Source organism: Pristis pectinata, chromosome 8 (genome assembly GCF_009764475.1).
Source record: "Pristis pectinata isolate sPriPec2 chromosome 8, sPriPec2.1.pri, whole genome shotgun sequence".
In the NCBI taxonomy this organism is placed as follows: domain Eukaryota; kingdom Metazoa; phylum Chordata; class Chondrichthyes; order Rhinopristiformes; family Pristidae; genus Pristis; species Pristis pectinata.
The window spans coordinates 93,501,292-93,525,606 of NC_067412.1; the positions used below are offsets into that span (position 1 = coordinate 93,501,292).

The following is a 24,315-nucleotide window of genomic DNA, read 5'->3' on the forward strand; positions in this document are numbered from 1 at the left end:
ATGATGCATTTAAAGCAGACAAGCACACAAGAGAGAAAGCAGAAAATGGGTAATTTGATGGAGCAAGATGGAGAATGGTGGGAGTAAGTTCACGTTGCAATAGTCTGAGGGGCCAAATGGCCTACTTTGTGCTGTACATTCCATGTACTTCAAGTAAAGTGTGCTGAAAATCCATGTAAACCTTAAATTGCCTGGAAACCCTTCATTGAACAGTGAACAAAACTACTTACGGGGAGCTCCTTCTGCCATTTCAATTGCTGTGATTCCCAAAGACCACAGGTCACTCTGCAGGCAATGAAATAACATAATGAATGGCGAGTCAGACACCTTAATTAAGAGCACAATATCAGACAAACTGAGGTCTTATTACGAAGCAACAATCACACCTCAGCCTTGATCGTGCAGAGTGAGCATGCACGGTGGTATAACGCTTAGCGTAACACTATTACAGCGCCAGTGACCCGGGTTCAATTCCGGCTGCTGTCCATAAGGGGTTTGTACGTTCTCCCCGTGTCTGCGTGGGTTTCCTCCGGGTGCTCCGGTTTCCTCCCACATCCCAAAGACGTACGGGTTAGGAAGTTGTGGGCATGCTAAATTGGCGCCGGAAGCGTGGCGACACTTGCAGGCTGCCCCCAGAACACTCTACTAAAAAGATGCATTTCACTGTGTGTTTCGATGTACATGTGACTAATAAAGATATCCCATCTCATCTCAAAGTGTGGACACCAAGGTATCAGTGAAGCTTTGCCATTAATGCAGAAGAGTACGTAAATAAACAGAGAATACTCAATTATCCAAACATCCCAGTGCAGTCCCCTGGTGATGAAACTACAGTGTAAGGTGTGGTACAAAAATGAGACTTTAAATATAATGCCACTCAAGATGTTTTTTAAGTTGTGATAACAAAACAGTTTTATTGTACATTGAAACCAAGTTCCCTTTTTTTAAAATCTGTTTCCGTACATTAGGAAAATTTCAAAATTTTGAAGAATTTCAACGAAGTAGACAGAGGAAACCTATTTGTAACCAGATTAAAGATAATTTGGAAAGGCTCAAGCGAGCAATTCAGAGAGTATTTTTCTTGTAAGTAAGCTGTATCCCTGTCTGAATGGTTGGTGGAAGCAAAATACTTCCAAAAGAGGTTGGATATATTCTTGTAAAGGATGACAGAGAAAGAACATGAGGCATGGTGCTAATTGGATCTGTCTTTTAAAGAGTCAGCACAGGTAGGTGAGTAGAATGGCCTCCCCCTGGGATGTTTTCACTGTTTGCTGCTCTTTATTTACAGGCTATCGCTTTTGCATCATTCCCCCACTTCAGAGGCAGTCATGATTGCAAGTAACGATAAGACAAATTTCCAGTAATAATTTAATTGATGCACAACTGTTGTTACCTCAAGAAGTTTGCCTGCATGACTGATTTGGTCCAAAAATCAAACCACAAGGAGTACTGGGCCAAAGACAGTTGAGGTACAAGTTTCATTCTTACACCTAACTTCCTAACGTTCAAACTGCCATTAACTTGTGGTAGCTTTTGAGTATCGAACTAACTTGCAGTCAAAATATTGAAAAAGATGACAAATATTGGAAGTACTCAGCAAGTCATGTGCTAGATGGGAAAAGAAAAACGGAAATAACATTTCAGGCCAATGAACTTTCATTGGGTCTGAGAAAATACAGGTTGAATTAGAATGAACTGTGTTTGATGATGTGATTGTGTCAGTGTGTTCTGAAAGGCAGTTTATTGAGAGTGGCAGGGCAGTGTAACAAAATGTGTAGAATCAGAAAACAAAACTGTGCTTTCAATAGATGGTAGTACAAGAAAAAGGGGGAGTGTCTCAGCATTAAAAGGGAGCCATTATTCAGGGCTCAAATGACACAGTGGATTGTGAATCTTTGGGATTTCTGTCTTCTTAGGCAGTCTCTCAGGATGGAGGGTGACTTGCTTCTGCAGACTTTTAGGCTCTAACTCAGGGCATCTGGGGATCAGCTGGGAAAATGCGGGTATGGGGGGGGGGAGGGAAGGAGAGAGGGGGAGAGGGAGAGAGTGGGGGAGAGGGAGAGAGAGAGAGAGAGAGAGAATGAGTATTGGTATTGGGTTATTATTGTCACGTACCGAGGTACAGTGAAAAATTTGTCTTGCATACCATTCATACAGATCAATTCATTACACAGTGCATTGAGGTAGTACAGGGTAAAAACAATAACAGAATACAGAGTAAGGTGTCACAGCTACAGGGAAGTGCATTGCTGGTGAGTGTGCATATGTGTGTGTGTGTGTGAGAGAGAGAGAAGATACAAGGAGAAGCGGAGGAATGAGAGAGAGAGGGAGAGAGACAGAGAGAAAAGGCGGGAGAGAGACAGAGAGAGAGAAAGGGGGAGAAAGAGAAAGTGAGGGACGGAGATACTCTTTTACTTTAAAGGAAGTTATATAAATCATCTTCCCAACTCTCTCTTGCTCTCCTTTCTTTAATGCAATACCTCATTGCTTCACACCCACTGATCACACTCCTAACAATATCCAGAATTCATGTGAGTTGGTGACAGACAACCTCTTGTGTTGAAGCCATGCTTTTGCTTGACAAAATGTTGCATAGTTCTGATTTCCATCCTGCTGGACATTCTCCTCTATGAGGTGCCTCCTTTGAGCACCCAACACCTTGCACCAATACAACACTGTTAATGTGGTGAAATTTCAGAGGAGGGGTGATGGACAGTGGATTTAAGATGGATACCCTGCCTACGTAAAGGGTGAAAAAGAGCTTGTCAGGTGTGGCATCTGCAAATACCTTTTGACCTCCTTCAGCTTCCCCCACTGGTGAGGTCTGTTCCAAAAGAAGATGCAGAATAAAGAACTTATCCTAAAATGGTGGAAATCCAACTGCTCGTCAGTTAAAAGTCATTTGAGGATCAGGGCAAGTGTGCCTCCAGACCTTCCATTTTTCACGTCTTTCTACAGACTCCACACTGTCGATGATTGTCAGCAGAACAGGCACAATTTCCATTTAACAAGGGCCTTCCATTCACTATAAGACCACCACTATCTGAGGGTAAAGCTCCCAGTCCATAACCATTTCACAGTTTAGAATCCATTTTAATTGTATGGCACCGGTAAAACAGTAAATTTTGGAAGATAAATGTAGGCAAACAGCTCACAATAATAAATTTTGGGGCCAGTCATAACTAAGCTTTGCCTGAAATCATTTTTCTCCCAGATTTAATCAAAGAATTCATCTGTGAACTTCATTCAATCCATTCTCTTTCTGACAGTGTATAAAAATCAGATTTTGCTCTAACCCAATTATCCCATGAAACATCCATATTTTATCTTGTGTCTATCTTATCAGAACTATCTCTGTCAGCCCCCTAATGTCCATCTGGATTACAGATGAATTACATTTTATCATTTGCCTTCCTGAAGTAGAATTTTGTGAATTTGAAGCTGTTAAATTGTTCAATAAAGTACAGAATTCTCTATTTAAAATTGCAAAGTTATTGTAATAGTACCTACCTTCACATGAAACATTAAACTGAGGCCCTGTCTACCTCTTGCAGACAAAGGTACCAGCACATTATTTTGCAGATAAGGACACTCTGGTCAATATTTATCTCTCAACCAAGATAAAAGAAAACAGATTACCTCGTCATTTATCACATTACCGTTGTGGAGTTTGCTGTGTGAATTGTGTCCTCCTTTACAATAGTGGCAATATGTCAAAGAATAATTAATTGACTTCATGGGACATCTGAGGTTTTAAAAGGCACCATGTAAACGTATAATCTTTCTTCTTTTTTTCCTTATTACCCCAATGCTTGAAGTGTACAGTGGTGCAGTTAGTGGACCTGCTGCTTCACAGATCCAGCAACCAGACTTTTATCCTTATATCTGGTGCTGTCTGTGCAGAGTTTGCACGTTCTCTCTGCAACCATGTGGGTCTCTCCTGGGTGCTCAGATCTCCTCCCACATAACAAAGACACTTGCGTTGGTTGCTTAATTGGGGTGACCTTATAGCAGTGTATAAAATCATGAAGAGCACAGGCAAGGTGAATGCACATTGTCTTTTTCCCAGGGTTGGGGAATCAAGAACTAGAGGGCATAGGTTTAAGGTGAGAGGGGAGAGATTTAATGGGAACCTGAGGGACAACTTTTTCCACTCAGAGGGTGATCAGTATATGGAATGAGCTGCCAGAGGAAGTGGTTGAGGCAGGTACAATAACAATATTTAAAAGACACTTGGACAGGTACATGGATAGGAAAGGTTAAGAGGCAAATGGGTCAAACATAGGCAAATGGGACTAGCTTAGATGGGCATCTTGGTCAGCATGGATGAGTTGGTCCAAAGCACCTGTTTCTGTTCGGTATTGCTCTATGACTCTCTCACTCTAAATTGCCTTCGGTGTAGGTGAGTGGTAGAATCAAAGGGGAGATGATGGTGATGGGGAGAGATTAAAATATATTATTGTGTTCAGTTCTGGTTGCCTCATTATAGAAAGGATGTGGAAGCTTCAGAGAGGGTGCAGAGGAGATTTACCGGGATGCTGCTTGGATTGGAGAGCATGTCTTATAAGGATAGGTTGAGTGAGTTAGGGCTTTTCTCTTTGGAGAGGAGGAAGATGAGAGGTGACTTGATAGAGGTGTACAAGATGATAAAAGGCATAGATCGAGTGGACAGTCAGAGACTTTTCCCCAGGACGACAATGGCTAACACAAGGGGACATAATTTTAAGGTGATTGGAGGAAGGTATAAGGGGGGTGTCAGGGGTAAGGTTTTTTTACACAGAGAGTGGTGGGTGTGTGGAACGCACTGCCGGCAGAGGTTGTGGGGGCAGATACATTAGGGACATTTAGGAGACTCTTAGATAGACACATGAATGGTAGAAAAATAGGGCGCTATGTGGGAGGGAATGGTTAGATAGATCTTAGAGCAGGATAAAATGTCGGCACAACATTGTGGGTCTGTACTGTGCTGTAGTGTTCTATGTTCTATGTAGTGTAGAATTAATGTAAATGGGCGGTTGATGGTCAGCATGGAGTCAATGGGCCGAAGGGCCTGTTTCCATGCTGTATGGTTCTCTGACCAATACCACTTATTCCTAATGGCCCATTCATTTGCTTCTGGAATTTTAAATCCTTAATTGTTATCTGCATTTGAGTTACACTTCCTTATTGCTGTGCTTTTATTGAAGTTTCAAGTTAGGACAGAACTGCATCTCTTTGTATGTGACCTCTGTTAATAAGACGAGCTGTAAAGCTTCAGGTTTATTGGAAAGTGGACTGGAAACAAAGGGACTGACTAACCCTTGGAGTCTCTGGTGCTGTGGGCTGGTGGGGAGTCTGCCACGTATTCAGAAATCAGGAGCAGCATTCCCCACATTCATGACAATGGTTCCAGCTGGCAACGCAAACTCAGTGAAACTGGCCAGCCATTTTCTATTGTTCCCAGGATCGGTGATCAGATCGGGAGCTTTTAGACAGGAAATAACAGTGTCTGAGTTTATACTGGGCTAATTGTTGAGATATTGCTGTAAACAGCAGTGCAGGCATGATAGTGTAGCGGTTAGCATAACGCTATTACAGTGCCAGCGACCCGGGTTCAATTCCAGCCACTGTCTGTAAGGAGTTTGTATATTCTCCCCATGTCTGCGTGGGTTTCCTCTGTGTCCTCTGGCTTCCTCCCACATTCCAAAGATGTATGGGTTATGCTGTGTTGGCACTGGAAGCGTGGCAACACTTGTGGGCTGCCCCCAGAACACTCTAAACAAAAGATGCATTTTACTGTGTGTTTCGATGTACATATGACTAATAAAGAAATCTTATCTTATTTTTTTATTGAAATTTATTCTTGGGCAACGGGCATTGCTGGCAAGCTCGTTTTCCTGAGGAAGTAGTGATGGTCTTACCTGTTCAGTTGATGACTTGATATTAGTGAATAGCAGTCTTGATCAGCTCAGCCTCAGTTACACGGAGGTAGACTGGTTGGGAACTGGAGTCACTGGAACCAGTTCAACACGTCACTTTTCCAAAGTGGTGTCTGAGTTTCTTTACTACAGTCTGACAGCTTGGTGCTCACTTTTATTGATACTTGTTTTAAGACTTTTTGTTAAATATAAACTAAATTTATATTTTCAAACTGAGGTGGTGAGGTTATACCTCACTGGAAAGAGGAGTTTGTCCTTTGATTAGTAACATTCAATAAATGATATAATTAACAATTGTGCCTTATTCTCTGCTTCCAAAATTCATCTCTGTTAATTTCTATTCAGCTGCATTTCAGAAACAGTTCAACTGATATCATAGCACATGCTAATGACCTGCTGATCTGACCATTGTTTGGACCTTGGTGAGTGTCTTCTATTCGTGAGCCATAAGCACAAAATAAAGGTCCAGGTCCCTCTAAAGTTGGTGTCTTTGTCTTGAAAATATTTTAGAGTCGTAGAGTAATACAGCATGGAAACAGGCTATTCGGCCCAACTCGTCCATGCCGACCAAGGTACATGGAAACAGGCCTTTAGCCCACCAAGTCCACGATAACCATTTACACTAATCCTACAGTGAACCCACTTTTTATTCTCCCCACATTCCCATCAACTTCCCCCAGATTCTACCACTTATCTATACACAAGGGGCAATTTACAGTGGCCAATTAATCGAGCTGCACATCTGTGGGAGGAAACCGGAGCACCCAGAGGAAGATCATGAAGTCACAGGGAGAACATGCAAACTCCACACAGATGGCACTAACCCAGGTCACCGGAGCTGTGAGGCAGCAGTTCTACCAGCTGCACCACTGGGCCAGAATGGGTGGTTAGAGGGAAATCCCTGGGTTAGGGTTTCCACCTTGAGCGCAAGTGATGTTTCTAGTACAGTCACACTGAGTTTTAGTTCTTTGCTTCTGACTGCCACTCAAACTGTCTTCAAAGGGAAATGGAATCAAGAGGTAGAGGGCACAGGTTTAAGGAGAGAGGGGAAAGATTTAAAAGGGACCTGGGGGGGGCGGGGGCCAACTTCTTTATGCAGAGGGTGGTGCGAATATGGAATAAGTTGCCAGAGGAGCTAGTTAAGGCAGTTACAATAACAACATTTAAAAGACATTTGGGCAGGTATGTGGATAGGAAAGGCTTAGAGTGATATAGGCTAAATGTGGGCAAATGGGACCAGCTTAGACAGGCATGGACGAGATGGGCTGAAGGGCCTGCTATCAGAGTAGCACTCTCTTAGGACTAATTGCAGCACCATTATTCTTACAACTACAACATATCTGATGAGGAAATTCAGCTGGAAAGGTCACATTGAACTGCACAGCACAGAGTTCTTTATCCCAATCCTCCATATTGGTATTGGTTCATTATTGTCACTTGTACCGAGGTAGAGTGAAAAACTTGTCTTGCAAACTGTTCGTACAGATCAATTCATTACACAGTGCATTGAGGTAGTACAGTGTAAAAACAATAACAGACTACAGAGTAAAGTGTCACAACTACAGGGAAGTGCATGACAGATAGATAATAAGGTGCAAGGTCATAACAAGGTAGATTGTGAAGTCAAGAGTCCATCAATGCAACCGGATATTTTCCTTTGACATCACTATACTAAGGGTGATGTTATTGATGGACTCTTTACTGCACATTATCTATCTGTCATTCAAGAGGCTCTTAGATAGGCACATGAATGTGCGGGAAATTGAGGGGAATTGGCACTGTGTAGGCAGAAGTGATTTGTTTAGTTAGGCACTTAATTACTCATTTAATTAGTTCGGCACATCATCGTGGGCCAAAGGGCCTGTTCCTGTGCTGCACTGTTCTATGTTATCTAAATGTCCTTTAAATATTGTTGTTGTACCCGCCTCAACCACTTCCTCTGGCAGCTCGTTCCATATATGCACTACCCTCTGTGTGAAGAAGTTTCCCTTCAGGCTCCTTTTAAATCTTTCCCCTCTCACCTTAAACCTATGCCCTCTAGATCTTGATTCCCCAACCCTGGGAAAAAGACTGTGTACATTCATCCTATCTATGCCCCTCATGATTTTATACACCTCTATAAGATCAACCCTCAGGCTCCTATGCTCCAAGGAAAAAAGTCCTATATTACCTGAGTTACAGTATTTTATTTTCATAATATTGGCTGAGAGGTACATATTAACCAGAATGGGAAGGAATACCCCTATGCCATGGGATCACAGTTCAACTTCTTTTGAAAGATGGCACCTCTGAGAGAGAAGCACTCCAATGGTACTAACTAAAGTGCCGGCCTTAAGTTTAGTATCAGATTTAAGATATCTTTATTAGTCACATGTACATCGAAACACACAGTGAAATGCATCATTTGCGTAGAGTGTTCTGGGGACAGCCCACAAGTGTCGCCACAATTCCGGCACCAACGTAGCACGTCCACAACTTCCTAATCTATACGTATTTGGAATGTGGGAGGAAACCGGAGCACCTGGAGGAAACCCACGCAGACACGGGGAGAACGTACAAACTCCTTACAGACAGTGGCGGGAATTAAACCTGGGTCGCTAACACTGTAACAGCGTTATACTAACTGCTACACTACCGTGCCTGCCTTTGGAATAGGTTTGGATCTGGAACGTTCAGATTCAGTGTCAAAGGGCTATCAACGGAGTTACTGCTGACATAATAGCACCTACTGACCCACATCAATTCCTCTGTGCTCTCAAAAGATTGCTGACTGAGATACTGAGTACTCTCCTGACTAAACTACCGAAGTGGTCACTTTCATCACAATCTTTCTTCGGCTGGTGGAATTGACCAAAGGGAAACTTTAAAAGAAGGAAATTAGTTTTTAACCACCAAGAAACGGGCATGCGTCAACCAGGTTCCTTAGTTGCATCCTTGGGTAGGTACATGTGGAACAACTCATACTTGCTCATATCCTTCCTTTTACACCAAGTGGCAAATTAATTTTCAATAACAATCTGCAGCAATAAACCAATCCAAAATGTCGACAATTCCTCTCCCTCTACAGATGCTGCTCAAGCCGGTGAGTCCCTCCAGCAGATTGTTTGTTGCTCCAGATTCCAACATCTGCCATCTCTTGTGTCTTCTCTGAATTTTCAATAATTTAAATTTACTGTCAAGTCCAAAATGTTTTTCAGTTAAGTACCTGTATTTCCCTTATTCTCTTTCTAAGAAAGTATCTTGGCCAAGAACAGTCTGATCACATAACTGCTGTTTATTTTATGCAAACTAGAGAGAAAAAACAACAGTCACAGGAGGATGTGGTATCGACGGGAAGTGTTACTCCCATGCTGGCAATGGAGGTTCCTTTCAGAGTCTCGTTTGATTCTAGACCGAAGCTTTGCAGAATGAAGCTAACATCAAACAGGGTGGAAGGGAACACAGACTTGCTGGTGACAGATTTATCAGCAACCCTCTTTGCAAGGATTGAACAGACACAAAGAGAAAAGGTCTCATGTAACGTCTTTTGTGACCCCTGGATGTCTGAAAGCAACTTATGGTCAGTGAAGCACTCTTGAGGTGTAGTCACTATGGTAGCCAAGCTGCACACTGAAATATGCCACCCCTTTGCGTTTTGTGATCAAAGAGCACCTTTTACCTTAAATTCGTCTCATAATACAGAAAAATGTTGGACATCACTTCGAAGTCTTCGTGTTTGTCATTACTCCTGTTGACCTCTTTTAGTTTCTGCTGAGAAAATTCTCATCCTTTCTCATCACTCTGAGCATTGAGAAAGCCAATACAAAACATTTCATACGGCAAGTGGTTTCACTGATCTTCAAAACGTTTACCGTGCATTCTGACGCAATGAGGTCTGACAGATGATCAACTGCTAATTAATGACATTAGCATTCGTAGATGAGGTGGGAAGTTGGGTGGAGCATTGGCAGAGGGAAGTTAATCCAAAAAGCATGAGGTGATGCACTTTGGGAAGTCATATAGGGGTGGGACAAAGACAGTAAATGGTCGGGCAATGTTGATGACTAGAGAGACCTAAAGGTTCAAGTCCATAGTTCCCTGAAAGCGGCAACACATTTGGAAATGGTGGTGAAGAAGGAATATGGCATTCTTACCTTCATAGGTTGATGCATAGAATACAAAAGTTAGGTCAATATGTTGCAACTTTACAATACGCTGGTTAGGCCACACTTGTATTCTGTGTAGTTCTGGTTGGCACAGTGCTGGAGAGAGCGCAGAGGACCCTCATCAGGATGTTACCTGGATTGGAGGATTTTAGTTATGGGGAGAGATTGGATAGGCTGGCCTTGTCTTCCCTGCAGCTAAGGAGTTTGAGGGGTGACCTGGTAGAAGTATATAAGATTATGAGAGGCACAGAAAGGAGAAAGAATCAAAATCTTTTTCCCCACAGTTGGGATATCCAAAACAAAAAGGTCCAGATTTAAGGTAAGAGGAAGGAGTTTTAAAGAAGATACCATTTCTATGTTTAGGCATTAAGGCAGACACTTAAATAGCCAAGGCACGGAAGGATACAGTCAGGTCAAGTTGAGTTTATTGTCATATTGTCCTAATGCAGCCTCAAGTTCCTGGGCGTTGACATCTCAGAGGATCTATCTTGGGCCCAACACATTGATGCAATCACAAAGAAGCTCTACTTCATTAGGAGTTTGAGGAGATCCAGCATGTCACCAAAGACTCTTGCAAATTTCTACAGATGTACGGTGGAGAGCATTCTGACTGGTTGCATCACCACCTGGTATGAAGGCTCCAATGTGCAGGATCGAAAGGGGCTGTAGAGGGTTGTAGACTCAGCCAGCTCCATCACGGGCACAACCCTCCCTACCATCGAGGACATCAAGAGGCGGTGCCTCTAGAAGGCGGCATCCATCATTAAGGGCCCTCACCACCCAGGACATGCCCTCTTCTGGTTACTACCATCAGGGAGGAGGTACAGGAACCTGAAGACCCACACTCAACAATTCAGGAACAGCTTCTTCCCCTCCGCCATCAGATTCTTGAACAGTCCATGAACCCATGAACACTACCTCATTATTCCTCTTTTGCACTATTTATTTATTTTTGTAACAGTAATTTTTATGTCTTTATGTCTTGCACTGTACTGCTGCTGCAAAATAACAAATTTCCTGACATATGTCAGTGATGATAAACCTGATTCTGCTTCTAATTCTGACGTGGGCAAATGAATTTAGTCTGGATCGGCAAAGAGATTGCCATTGACGCTATGGACTGAAGGGCCTCTTTCTGTGCTGTACAATCTACAACTCCCTGACAGTGGTACAAGATTTTCACTATCAGTATCATCACCTCCCTTGCCCAAACCAGATCTGTCCTCTGATGTGTGAAATTATACAAATGCTTGATTGGAAGCCCCAACCTTCGATTAAACAATGTTTGACTATACTTAAATGGCTTATCACATTCACTAAAATAGTATATACAAAATGCATTCTAATTTCTGCTGGTTACAGCTTTGATAGCTACCCCACTAGGTTAGAACATAGAACATAGAACAGTACAGCACAGGAACAGGCCCTTCAGCCTATGATGTGCCGAACTAATTAAACTAGTAATTAAATGCATAACTAAACTAATCCCTTCTGCCTACAAAATGTCCATATCCCTCCACTCCCTGCACATTCATGTACCTATGAGCCTCTTAAATGCTTCTATTGTACCTGCCTCCATCACCACTCCCGGCAGCACATTCCAGGCACCCACCACTCTCTGTGTGAAATCTTGCCCCGCACATCTCCTTTGAACTTTCCCCCTCTCACATGCCCTCCAGCATTAGACATTTCGACCCTGGAAAAAAGATACGGGTTGTCTACTCTATCTATGCCTCTCATAATCTTAAAAACTTCTATCACATCTCCCCTCAGACTCTATTACTCCAGAGGAAACAACCCAAGTTTGTCCAACCTCTCCTTATAACACATGTCCTCTAATCCAGGCAAACCTCTTCTGCACCCTCTCCAAAGTCTCTACATCCTTCCAATAATGGGGCATGAAATTTAGTGAGTGTTTTTAGGTTAGTGAATATTTTTCACATACTTCATGTTTTCATCCATTGGAGTATAATGGTAGTGTGCAGCACCCTGGAATGGTACAACATAGGAGGCATTCAACCCTTCACCCAGCTCTTTCCAAGAGGACTCCCTTTAGCCTCAGATTTTGGATCTATTGCTGAGCTTCTTCCACTGTTGTTGATCCTGAATATTTTCCTTCTACACCCAGATAAAGAGGTACCTTTTTAATCATGTTCAAACTTCCTCATGTATTTGGCTAACCTGAAAATCAATTTCCTGATCAAATTCTTGGCAATAAGTACAATAGTTATATTGTTTCCATGGTAATAAAATGAATATCCATTTATTTCTTGTACCATTTCTCTTCATTCTAGTTTTATTTTCTAAGGCTCTGGACATATTAATCCCTAAAGATGTTGTGAACATCCTGAATTCCAATAATACACAAACTGAAATGATTGTCATTGAAGTAAACTGAGGAACATTTAACATGTTTATATCAAATTCCTCTGTCCGCTACTTAAATAGTGGCATCAACCTGTTGAAAATGAATTGGTTAAATTACGTGCAAAAGTAAAATAAGAACATTGTATGTTCTTCTGTTCTTCACATGTCGAAAGGCTGCATCATTTGCATTTCTGGGGTTGAAGTTTTTTTAGCTGAATGACACGTATCTCCTCTGGGATATCATCTCCCTGTTTTTGTTTTATGCACAGTACTTTGTATTATGCAGTATTTGATGTGTTACCTCTATAAATACAGTTTTTTTCAGTAGTAGAACAAATAAAACATCCGAAATCAGGCTCAATTCTTGAAGGCTCATCATGTCATCTTCAACATGAGACACCAGAACTTGTGTCTTGGTGTGACTCTTCATGCAGCATTATGCTGCACTCTTCCTTCATTTGAATGGAGTGGCCAGTGCCTTATGATTTACTAATCTACAAGGTCTCACCCACTACCACATCTTAACGTTGCTACTGCACCTTTGTAGGTATTGGATCAAGAATCTGGTAAATTTCTCCCTTACAATTGTTCATGTAGTGATATTAATTTGTTAAAGCAGCTTTAAATGGACAAATCAAGTGGTGTCATGGGGAGGGTAGATCAGGTTGGAGGGGCAGTTCCAGTGCCTGAAGGGCATGAGTTACCAAAAATTAACTTAACCGATTTACCGTACTAGGATTTGAACTCACCCACAAAGTAGTCAGTCTAGTACCATAACCGTAACGACCCCATTCCAAAGTCTGTAAACCTACTATACATGTCTGAACAATTGATAACAACTATAATGAGAACAAATAATCTGAATCAGGAAATCATAGACCACAAAGGAAGCCGTTCAGACCATTGTAGATGTTGGTTTTGTGAAAGCTCTCCATTTCATCCTCACCCATTTCTCTTCCCCTTCCTTTTCATGTACTTCTTTTCTATTCTAGTTCCCTTTTGAATTTTATATTGTATCTATAGTGGTAACTATCTGTTACACAGCATGGAAACAGGCCCTTCAACCCAACTCGTCCATGATGACCAAGATGCCTACCTGAACTTGTCCCATCTGCCCGTTTTAGTCCATATCTCTCTAAACCTTTCCTATCCAAGAACCCATCCAAGTGTCTCTTAAACATTGTAATTACATCCACTTCTACCATTTCCTCTGGCAGCTCATTCCACATACCCACCACCCTCTGTGTGAAAGAGTTGCCCTTCAGGTTTCCTTTAAACTTCCCCCCAACTTTACCTTAAACCCATGCCCTCTAGTTTTAGATTCCCCTACCCTGTGAAAGAGACCGTGAACATTCACTGTATCTATGACTTTATCACCTTATTGTCGATGCTCTGTCCTCTAACCTTCCAGGTTCTGCATTCGAGATCATGGCTGATGCTAACAATGTGCCAATCCATCCTCTGTCACTGCACCACTGCATGTGATTCTGATGTTTACCCCAGAAGTACTTTGTAAGGTGCCCTTGTGCCGCGCATTACTTACTCTGTAATCATACGTGGAATCCGCATTTTCATCACATGCTATCACTTCCGGTGCCATCCAGTAAGGTGTCCCAATAAAAGTATTCCGCTTCTCCATGGTCCTGTCCAGTTGGGCACTGACTCCAAAATCAACTGCAAGGGGACCATTAAACAGTCAGTTGGCATCATCTTAAAAGCTCACCTCTCAGACACACAACAGAAGGGCAGGCAGTCGCGAAGCCCCCAACACTCAGCAGTTCTGATTTCTCTTAAGGGACTGTAGGGTCTAATTAGGCAAGAGATGTGAAAGCACGTGAATTCACATCATCATTACAAAACAAAGGATGAGCAACGAGCTTGGAGCATGGGCACAATGGGCAAGATGGCCTCCATTTGCACCATAAATTTCTAAGGGTCCTCATGTAACCAAGTGCATCACTTCACACTTTTCCGGGTTGAACTCCATCTGTCACTTCTCAGCACAGCTCTGCATCTTATCAATGTCCTGTTGTAACCTAGAGCAACCTTCTACACTATCCACAACACCACCAACCTTTGTGCAACTGCAAACTTACCAAGCCATTTGTAAAAATCACAAAGAGCAGGGGTCCCAGAACAGGACAGTCTTGCTCAATGACTGAAGCTCAGTATTGGACCAGTAGGTATATGTAACTATGAAGTATCTCCATATTTTCTCATGTTAGCATTGGAGGCCACTCAGCCCATTAGGTCAATGCTGGCTCTCAGAGCAATCCCATCAATCTCACTCCCCCACTTATTTCCCTGTAACCTATTCCTTCTTGCAACCCTGATTTGTCTATCTCCTAACTGCACTAGTTGCAATTTGCAATAATCAGTCAACCTCCCAACTTTTGAGATGTGGGAGGAAACTGGAGCACCCAAGGAAGTACAAGAGGCCACAGGGAGAACGTACAAATTCCACACAGGCAGTCGCAAGTCGGGATTGAACCCGGGTTGTTGTAGCTGCATCTCCTCAGCCACTTTGCTGCCCGTATTGCTTCAGAAACTATGCAAATTGCTGCATTGTGTAGATTCACGAAGAATAATAGATATTTTTGTAAGAAGTAGGTTAACTGGAAGGACCATTAGTCTGCGTGAATTATTTCTGAAGAGTCCATTATATCGCACATTTGCAGAATATCTAAGAGCCAATTGAAATTGCAATTTATCAAATCCTCACTGAGAGACATACTGAGTTCTTGCTTCAGATGTCATTTCCTAGTTACTAGAAAGCTAATGAAGCTTCTAATGTTGTGCAGACATGCTTACCGAGCTTTACTTCTGCATTCTCGGTCAATAACACATTCTGTCCTTTGATGTCACGGTGGATGACATGATGAGAGTGAAGATGGGCCAATCCCTGCAGGTACAATTCGATGCAATGACACAGTGTAAGTTACATGGTGGAACGCAAACATTTGTCTGGATGATATTTACAGATTGATTACACACTGGTCAGAGATGCACTTCTGATCACTTATCTTTCTGATCGAGGAGGACAAGGGCAACAGACAAGTGGGAACTTGTTTACTTCTCGGAACGTAGGAGAATGAAGTGTCTGAAATTAAGAGAGGCCGGTAACAGTCTTTTCCCCAGGGTAGGGGAGTCCAAAACTAGGGGACATAGGTTCAGGGTGAGAGGGGAAAGATTTAAAAGGGACCTGAGGGGCAATTTTTTCACACAGAAGATGGTGAGTATATGGAATGAGCTGCTAGAGGAGGTGGTTAGGGTTAGGGTTAGGGTTAGGGTTAGGGTTAGGGTTAGGTGGGGTGGGCAGATGGGAACTATGGGGGAGGGGTCCCAGTGGGAGGAGTGTGTGGGTGCTGGGCAGGTGGAGTAGGTGGGGGAGGGGAAAAACTGGGAGATAGGGGGCTGGGGAGGTCTGGTTTGGTAAGAAGGGGATATATGGGTAGATCAGAAGGAGAGAGAAAAGGACAGAAGGGCAGCAGGTTACCGGAAAGGAGGAGAAAATTGTTGTCCCTTGTAGTGATCCCACCATTCAAAAAGATCGTGGTGAGTTTTTAATCAATGAACCACTTTCCCTGCACTAGCCCCATATACCCCTTGATTTTCTGAACATCTGAAACTCTATCAATCTCTTTTGAATAGACTCAGTGACTTAGTCTCCAGAACCCTTTTGGGCAGAGAATTCCAAAGATTCATTATCCTCCGGGTGAAAAACTTAATCTCATTTTTGTCAAGAATGAGAGATAAGAGGCATAGATCGAGTGGACAGTCAGAGACTTTTTCCCACGGCGAAAATAGCTAACACGAGGGGACATAATTTTAAGGTGGTTGGAGGAAGGTATAAGGGGGATGTCAGAAATTAGTTTTTTACACAGAGAATGATGGGTGCATGGAACGCACTGCCGGCAGAGGTTGTGGGGGCAGATACACTAGGGACGTCTAAGAGGCTCTTAGCTAGCCACATGAGTGACAGAAAAATGGAGGGGTATGTGGGAGGGAAGGGTTAGATAGATATTAGAGCAGGATAAGACGTTGGCACAACATCGTGGGCCAAAGGGCCTGTACTGTGCTGTAATGTTCTATGTTCTAGAGATGGTCATTGCCTAATTTTGAGTCTGTGGCCTCTGGTTCTAGATACCAGATTCAACAGAAACCTCAGCCCTGCATCTTTCATGCCAAGATCCTGAGGAATTTTGTCAACTTCAATGAGATTGGATAGGAAGGGTTTGTCTCTCTGGGAGCAGACGAGGCTGAAGGGTGACCTGATATAAGATTATAGGTAGAGTAGATCGTCAAAATCCTTTTTCCGTGGTAGGGATATCAAAAACAAGAGGGCATAGACATAAGGTGAGAGGTAGGAGTTCAAAAGGGGATCTGAGGGGCAAGTTTTTTTTTACACAGAGAGTGATTCATATCTGGAACGTGTTGCCAGAGGAGGTGGTGAAATCAGATACAATCACTGTGTTTAAAAGGCATTTAGACACTTAACTAGGGAAGGCACAGAAGGATAGGTGGGCAAATGGGATTAGTGTGGACAGGTGAAAAGGTTAGCATGGACATGATGGGCTGAAGGTCCTTTCTCTGTGCTGTCCGACTCTTATGAGATTACAGCTTCACCATCTCTTCCAAGTCACATCCAGGTTGAAACTCTCTAAGTCTAGCAGCTTTGGGGTCTGACTGGTGCCAGGCCACAGAAATTGCCCTTGATCATCCTTCTCTGAGCAGGAGAACTGTTCTTTTTAAGCTTAGACACTCCCTGTGTCATGTAAGGGTTCCAAGAACTGTCTGTCACCTGAAGTTTCCATAAGTCGGAACCGCTCATGGCTGAGATCACAAAAGTTGCACTGCTAGTTGAATTAACTGTGGAGCAGCACTGATCTTACTTAATTTTAGACCTTAGAATGAGTTCATTAGTACAGATCTGTACTGCAGATTCAAAACATAGGAGTTGTTGGACCACAGAATGTCAGACTAGAGAGTTTCAACTTATACTATCCTAACATGGAAAAAAAAATCATCTCTTTAGGAAAGTGGTCTCACATTGATTGCTTGCTCACCACTCACTCCCTGTCCAGCTCAGTGGACTAGCAGGAGTAAATATGAGAATTGCAGTGTAATGGGCAGTAAATATATTAAATAAACATCTGTCCACTCTTCCCCCAGTTCTGAGGAAGGGTTCCTGACCCAGAAGAGATCTTGATCAGTTAGGGAGATGGGCTGAGAAATGGAAAATGGATTTCAACTTATATAAGTGCGAGGTGATGCATCCTGGACAGTCAAACCAAGGTAGGACTTATATAGTGAATGGCAGGGCACTGACGAGTGTTGTGGAACAGAGGGACCTCGGAGTACAAGTGCACAGTTCACTGAAAGCGGCCACGCAAGTAGACAGGGTGGTGAAGGTGGTATTTAGCACGCTGGCCTTCATCAGTCAGGTCTATGCTGTCACAGCTCTTGTGTAAGTGGAAGAATTCCACAGATTCGAGGGAGAGTTGTCCACCACCTAACATCACTGTCCAAGCCTGTGGCCACTGTGCACTTTCACATTGTACACATTATCTGGAAGTGCATTCTGACTACCTGCTTATATATAGCAATCTGATTTTTAATAAAGTTCATTCATGAATCACCTAGAAATATCACAATGTGTGAAAAATCTTACAGGCCTTATTCTCAGATAATTTACAAAAATTCCAAATGACAAAAATGGCCAGCTACTTTAAAATCTTGACAAACCAACTCCCTAGACACCCCCCCTCCCCTAAATACTCCCAAGCCGACCCCAACACTAAGCCCCGACCATCATTCAAGGCCTTTATAATCCTTTAAATATTCAACACCACAGCTCGAAAATAGTCAGCTCCCTTAATCATCAGTTCAGTTGCTACAGATCTTTACATAAACATCCCCTGTGAGCCTTCTCCACCATTTAATATAATCATGGCTGGTTCTCTATCACAATACCATATTCTTGCTCTCTTTCCATAATGTTGATGTCTTTTGTATCCAGAAATCTATCTATTTCTTGAAATATATTTAGTGACTTCAGCTTCAGAGAATTCCACAGGTTCACTGCCCTACATTTCTCATCTCAGTCCCATATCCTGAGACCATGGCCCTTGGCTGTCGAACCACCAGCCCTCCCTACTGCCACAACAACCCCCCCCCCCCCAACCCACCAAGCCAGGAGAAGCATACTACTTGCATCCAGTTCTATCAGAATTTTGAACACTTCAGTGAGATTTCTGTTCATTTTCTAAACTCCAGTGTATATTCTGTATTCTGTTATTGTTTTCCCTTGTACTACCTCAATGTACTGATGTGATGAAATGATCTGTATGGATGACAAGCAAAACAAAGTTTTTCACTGTACCTCAGTACATGTAACAATAGTAAACCAGTTACAAGTCCAGTTGACCCAATCTCTCCTCTTTTGATAGTCGTGTCATTCCGTGAATTAGTCTGTGATGACAGAGATTCTCCCTCAAATACCTGGCCCCGTAAGGCCCCCTCCTTAAATACTGGGCCCTCAATAATCACAAGCTCTTTGGTCCTCAACATTCTCCTCCTCCCCCCCAAATCATGAACCACTCAGCAAACCCATCCAAACATTGGATACACTCTCCCCACAGATACTCGGCCTTCAACGACTAATTATCCACTGAGAAATCAAAGGTCACAAGTCAGAGGTCATGAATCGGAGGTCATGAACCTCTGGGAAGGAGGTGGTGTATTTCTCATGGGGAATTAAAATGATGTGATCATCCCTGTAGCAAAGCAAAATGATTAAACTATTTATTGATTAATAATCTGTTGCTATTGTTAAACTTCAGATCATTGCACTGAAATCACAACTTCACCCTGGAGATCACAGGTCAAAAAAAATTCACAGGTGTGTTCAGAAATGATCCACATGTAATATCATTGAAGTAGCAGCTTAATGGAATGAGTTTTCTAATTGCTTTTCCAACTTACCCGAAGAACTTCCCGGCAGATGTATGCTATCCAGTCTTCCTTCAAGCTGTTGCCTTTGGTTTTCTTGACCAGGTCAGTGACAGAACCTGCTCCACAGAACTCCATTACTAGCTGTAATTAAAAGTCAAAAGAAATGTGTGAAGAAATGGTGAGTTTCCGTGGTACAGTTAGATGGGAGTCCTACAAAGTTACAACCTTGTAGAACTTGCAGCACAGATGAGGCCATGTTACCTTTCTGGTCTTTGCAAGAGCCTCCAATCACTCCATTATATCTTACTCCAACTTTCTCTTCCACTGGCATTCACTGAGTTAACCAGCTACTCTTTAAATGCACCTGCCCTATTCAGCTCATCTCACTACTGTGTGGGACCAGGTTCCTCTTTCTAACAGCACATGAAGTAAATAAGCTTTACTTGAATTCCCCATTGGGCATCTTTGTGACTATGGTCCCTAGTTTTCTATTCCCCACAAGCACAAAATCCCTGACATGTTTATCTTAGCCAACCCCTTTATAATCTGGAAGGAGAGTTACAGTATTACATAAAATGACAGAGAACAGGCACTATGGTCTAACTAGTCCTTAATGGCAATTATGACTCACACAAGCAATATTTCCAGAGTTGTCCGACTAGCCTTTCATTTTAAACTGATTCAGATGTTTCTATTTACTGTGAATGTAGTAACTTGGTACAACGTTGCCTCATTACAAGCGAAGTCACTTTCACCACACCTCTGGAATTCAGCTCCTGCCCATCTTTGGACCCTGACTTTAATAAATTCAAGAGTCGATTGGTATTGGGACAATCCAAAATGAGCACTGTTGAGCAGATTACTGATTAGTAAACATCACGTGATAATACTGTCCATAACTCATTCTGTTGCTGATGATTGAAACTGGTCTGATAGGGTGGTGAGTGAACGTTTTGATTATTTTAATGTCAGTGAAATGTCCACAATGAAGATATCGTTCCTTCATGATTCTAGGTCACTGGCACAGAGATTCTTTACTTACTCCTTTATACAGAGAAATATTCCACTGAACCTCTGGTTAAAACTGAAGACAAAGGTTTTAGAAAGGAAGAGGGACAGGGAGCATAATTTGGGGCAACACTGTGGTACAGCAAGTAGAGCTGCTGCTTCATAGTTCCAGTGACCCCAGTTCAATCCTGACCTTTGGTGTTGTCTGTGTGGGGTTTGCACATTCTCCCTGAGACTTCATGGCTTTCTTCTGGGCACTCCAATTTTCTCCCACATCCTAAAGGTGTGCAGTTGGTGAATAGGCCACTGTAAATTGCCCCTAGTTTATGGATGAGTGGTAGAATCTTAGGGAGTCGATGGGAATGTGGGGAGAATAAAATAATGGGTTAATGTAATGGATGCTGGATGGTTGGTTCAGTTGTTTCCCTGTTGTATCTCTCTACATCATTATAATCTGTCAAAAAGGATCTCTTTTGTGACTTTGATTGGACTGTCTTTGAAATAAGGTAGGGTCAGATAATTTTGTTATCCAGATCCAGGGAAGATTTTGCAAAGTCTTCGGATTAGGGACTTTAAGGAGTTATTTCATAGCATCCAAAGAAGAGCGAAGTCTTGGGCTTGGACTGCTCTGTAAGCATAGCCAGTGTGTCTAATGACTACACAGACCTTTGCAAAAAGACAAGGTAACTATTCAAGATTTTCCAACTCCCTGATGTGATCCAGTCTGCCGCAGTAACACGATATCCATTTAAGAAGTTAAGTGAAGAACTGTGTCTGCATCTGTAAGGAAGCTTTGTCACCTTGTAAGTTTTGGACAAGTCCAGTTCCTGAGAAAGTTGGGAGTGTCAAATCTGAAAATGTTAATTTTTTGGAGTGTCAGAGAGCATGCAAAGAAAATCTGTGTGACAGCAGGCAAGGAGATTGCAGAAGTGTACACCTTCGCAAAGCAGTTCTTGTTCAGCAAACATTAAAACAAGATCTCTCTGAATCGCTGTAATTGCTGTTGCAAACAATGTGCTTTGGATAAAACCATTTATATTGACTACATCAATACAAACAGAACATGGGGTATAAGATGTTAAGGGCAATAATGGAGCTTAAGGAATGTGTCTGTAAACTTCCTTTGCCTCCACTTTCTTGGAACAAACAATGGAGATCTGTCAATCCGATCAACTGTAAACTCACTAATAAATGAAATAAATGGTCACATTAAGCCTAATATATAAAGCAGGTTGTACGACAACTAACTAGATGCAATTTTGTGGAAGAAATGTACAACCAAGCCATCTAGTGTAAATATTTCTTGAATGCTGGTTGACAGAAGGAAAATAAGGCCTAATTTTGAAGTTACCTTACAGAAATTCCCTTCATTCGTTTGATGACATTCATGCATCAAGATTCAGGGCACTGAACCACAACTACATTTTCAGAACTGTTTACTTATTCTTAGAAACCTCAGAGACAACATCAAATAGCCACATTTCAGGGAAGCAAGAGTTGTAGAAATGGGTAAAAGTAATGATCAAGTATTCCAAAGCTTGGGTACTGGTGGGGAAGGGGAAGGGGAACTGTTAATGACCCAGAGACTGGAAGAGAAAATGAAGACGGAACAGTTTAAGCTTAATGTTTGTTTTGAAAGAGGCTCAAAACTGTAATTTTTCCAGTAAGAAAACTGCTGCTAACCAGATCTAGTATTGCTCAGCAGTTATCCAAAGTTTATGATGTAACAGTGAAGCTGTATTTGCTCAGAGAAGTTAAGATATGTGATAATGGTGATAAAGTAATTGAATGCAATGCAGGCAAATGCTTTATTGCAGTCTTCATATTAATGGTAGTATTTGGGCATTTAAACATTTTATTATGTCAGTAGTGATATGTCCCCAACCAGGACCACCTAGAATTGGGGTAATATGGACATAGAATTAGCTAACTAACAGAAAACAAAGAATGGGGACAAATGGGTCATTGTCAGATTCACAAACTAGATGGGTTCCACAGGGATCGGTGTTGGGGGCTCAATGGTTTAAATCCATATTTGTAGTTTGCGGAGGAGGGATTACGTTTGCTGACGATCTTGCATAAAGATGCGCAGAGAGAATTCCACAGGTTCACTGCCCGACAAGTGTAGACATTTCTCAGCACTAGGCAGTTTTGGCAGCACTAGGGAACAGATTTCCTCTCTTTCTGCTGTTCATTTGGATTTTACACTTGTCAAACAGATCCTTGGCATCCAGCAGCAGCAAGACTATCAGTCAATCAGATCACAGGCAATCCAAAAAAATGCAGGGAATACAAATCAACTCCAAATCACCACAGAGAGAGGTAAATGAACAGGATGCACACATTCAGTTAAAGGAAAAAAAATATTAAAATGTATAAAAAACAACTTGAAATATATAATTTAAAAATATCAGCCATTATTATACGTTCTTTAGAGAAAGTATGCTTCACCATGTACATTAATTTTTCAGAGCTAAGGAGGTTGTTAGGCAATGAAAACAACGACAATGCTGGAGGAACTCAGCAGGCCAGGCAGCATTCGTGGAGAAAAGCAGGCGGTCAACGTTTCGGGTCAGGACCCTTCTTCAGGACTGAAGATAGGAAAAGGGGAAGCCCAATATATAGGAGGGAAAAGCAGAGCAGTGATAGGTGGACAAAAGAGGGGAGGTGGGTGGGCACAAGGTGATAGGTAGATGCAGGTAAGAGATAGTGATAAGCAGGTGCGAGGGAGGAGGGGAGAGCAGATCCACCGGGGGATGGGTCAAAGGGAAGGAGAGAAAGGAAAAAAAGGTCGAATAAAAGAGGCTAGGAAAGGGAAGAAGCATGGTTGGGGAGGGGGAGGGGAGGGGTTGTGGGGAAGTGGGGTGGGGATTACCTAAAGGGGGAGAATTCAATGTTCATGCCCTTAGGATGCAACGTTCCAAGACGGAAAATGAGGGGCTGTTCCTCCGGTTTGCGCTTGGAATTCTCCTGGCAGTGGAGGAGGCCGAGGACTGACATATCAGTGATAGTGTGGGAGGGGGAGTTGAAGTGACTGGTGATGGGGAGATGCGGATCACTGTTAGCAATAATCATCAGCAGTTCTTCCAGGTCAAGCAGCAGTTCACCTGCACAGATTCCAATTGAGTGTCCTGCACTCAGTGTTCATGATATAATCTACTCTTCGTCAGAGAAGTCAAACACAGACTTTGTGACTGCCTTGCAGAATGTTCCTGCATAGTCTGCAAGTGTGACCCTGAGCTTCCAGTCAACTTTCATTTTAATTCCCATTTCTCACCCACCTGTCTGCTTCTGGCTTTTCATATTTCTCATGAAGGTCAATCAGCCTGTTTAGTCTCTGTCAGTTATCAGAACATTCTCATCAGTCCTATTCCCCCGCTTGTTTCCCTGTAATCTGTTCTCTCTCAAGCGCCCATCAACTTGAGTTGGGGAATCAAGAACTTGAGGGCATAGATTTAAGGTGAGGGGGAGAGATTTAATGGGAACCCAAGGGACAACTTTTTCACCCAGAGGGTGGTCAGTATATGGAATGAGCTGCCAGAGGAAGTGGTTGAGGCAGGTTCATTAACAACATTTAAAAGGTACTTGAACAGATACATGGATAGGAAAGGTTTTGAGGGATATGGGCCAAATATGGACAAATGGGCCTAGCTTAGTTGGGAATCTTGGTCAGCATGGACCTGTTGGGCTGAAGGGCCTGTTTCCATACTCTATGATTCCGTGACTCTATAACTTCCCCAATTCTCCTGCTACCCACTTACACTAGGGGGAATTTACAGTTGCAAATTAATCTACCAACTTGAGTGTGGGAGGAAATTGGAGTACTGGGGGAAGCCCAAGTGGTCACCAGGTGAACATGGTGATAAACAAAAATGATGTCTAACAAACTGCACCTCATCTTCCATCTGGTACGTGTAGCTCTT

General features: G+C 42.5%; 1 protein-coding gene across 4 annotated transcripts in view; it reads right to left on the bottom strand.

Moving 5' to 3' along the window:
* Positions 1-24,315, bottom strand: part of si:zfos-2326c3.2 (mitogen-activated protein kinase kinase kinase kinase 4) — a 264,594-nt gene that overhangs the window by 136,256 nt on the left and 104,023 nt on the right. For all 4 annotated transcript variants that reach the window (XM_052020805.1, XM_052020803.1, XM_052020804.1 and 1 more), the window contains exons 5-8: positions 19,415-19,525; positions 15,242-15,332; positions 13,974-14,104; positions 231-285 (exon numbers count right to left, since the gene is read on the bottom strand). In XM_052020805.1, the coding sequence (XP_051876765.1) occupies positions 231-285; positions 13,974-14,104; positions 15,242-15,332; positions 19,415-19,525 (388 nt within the window). The remainder of the gene's footprint in view (positions 1-230; positions 286-13,973; positions 14,105-15,241; positions 15,333-19,414; positions 19,526-24,315) is intronic.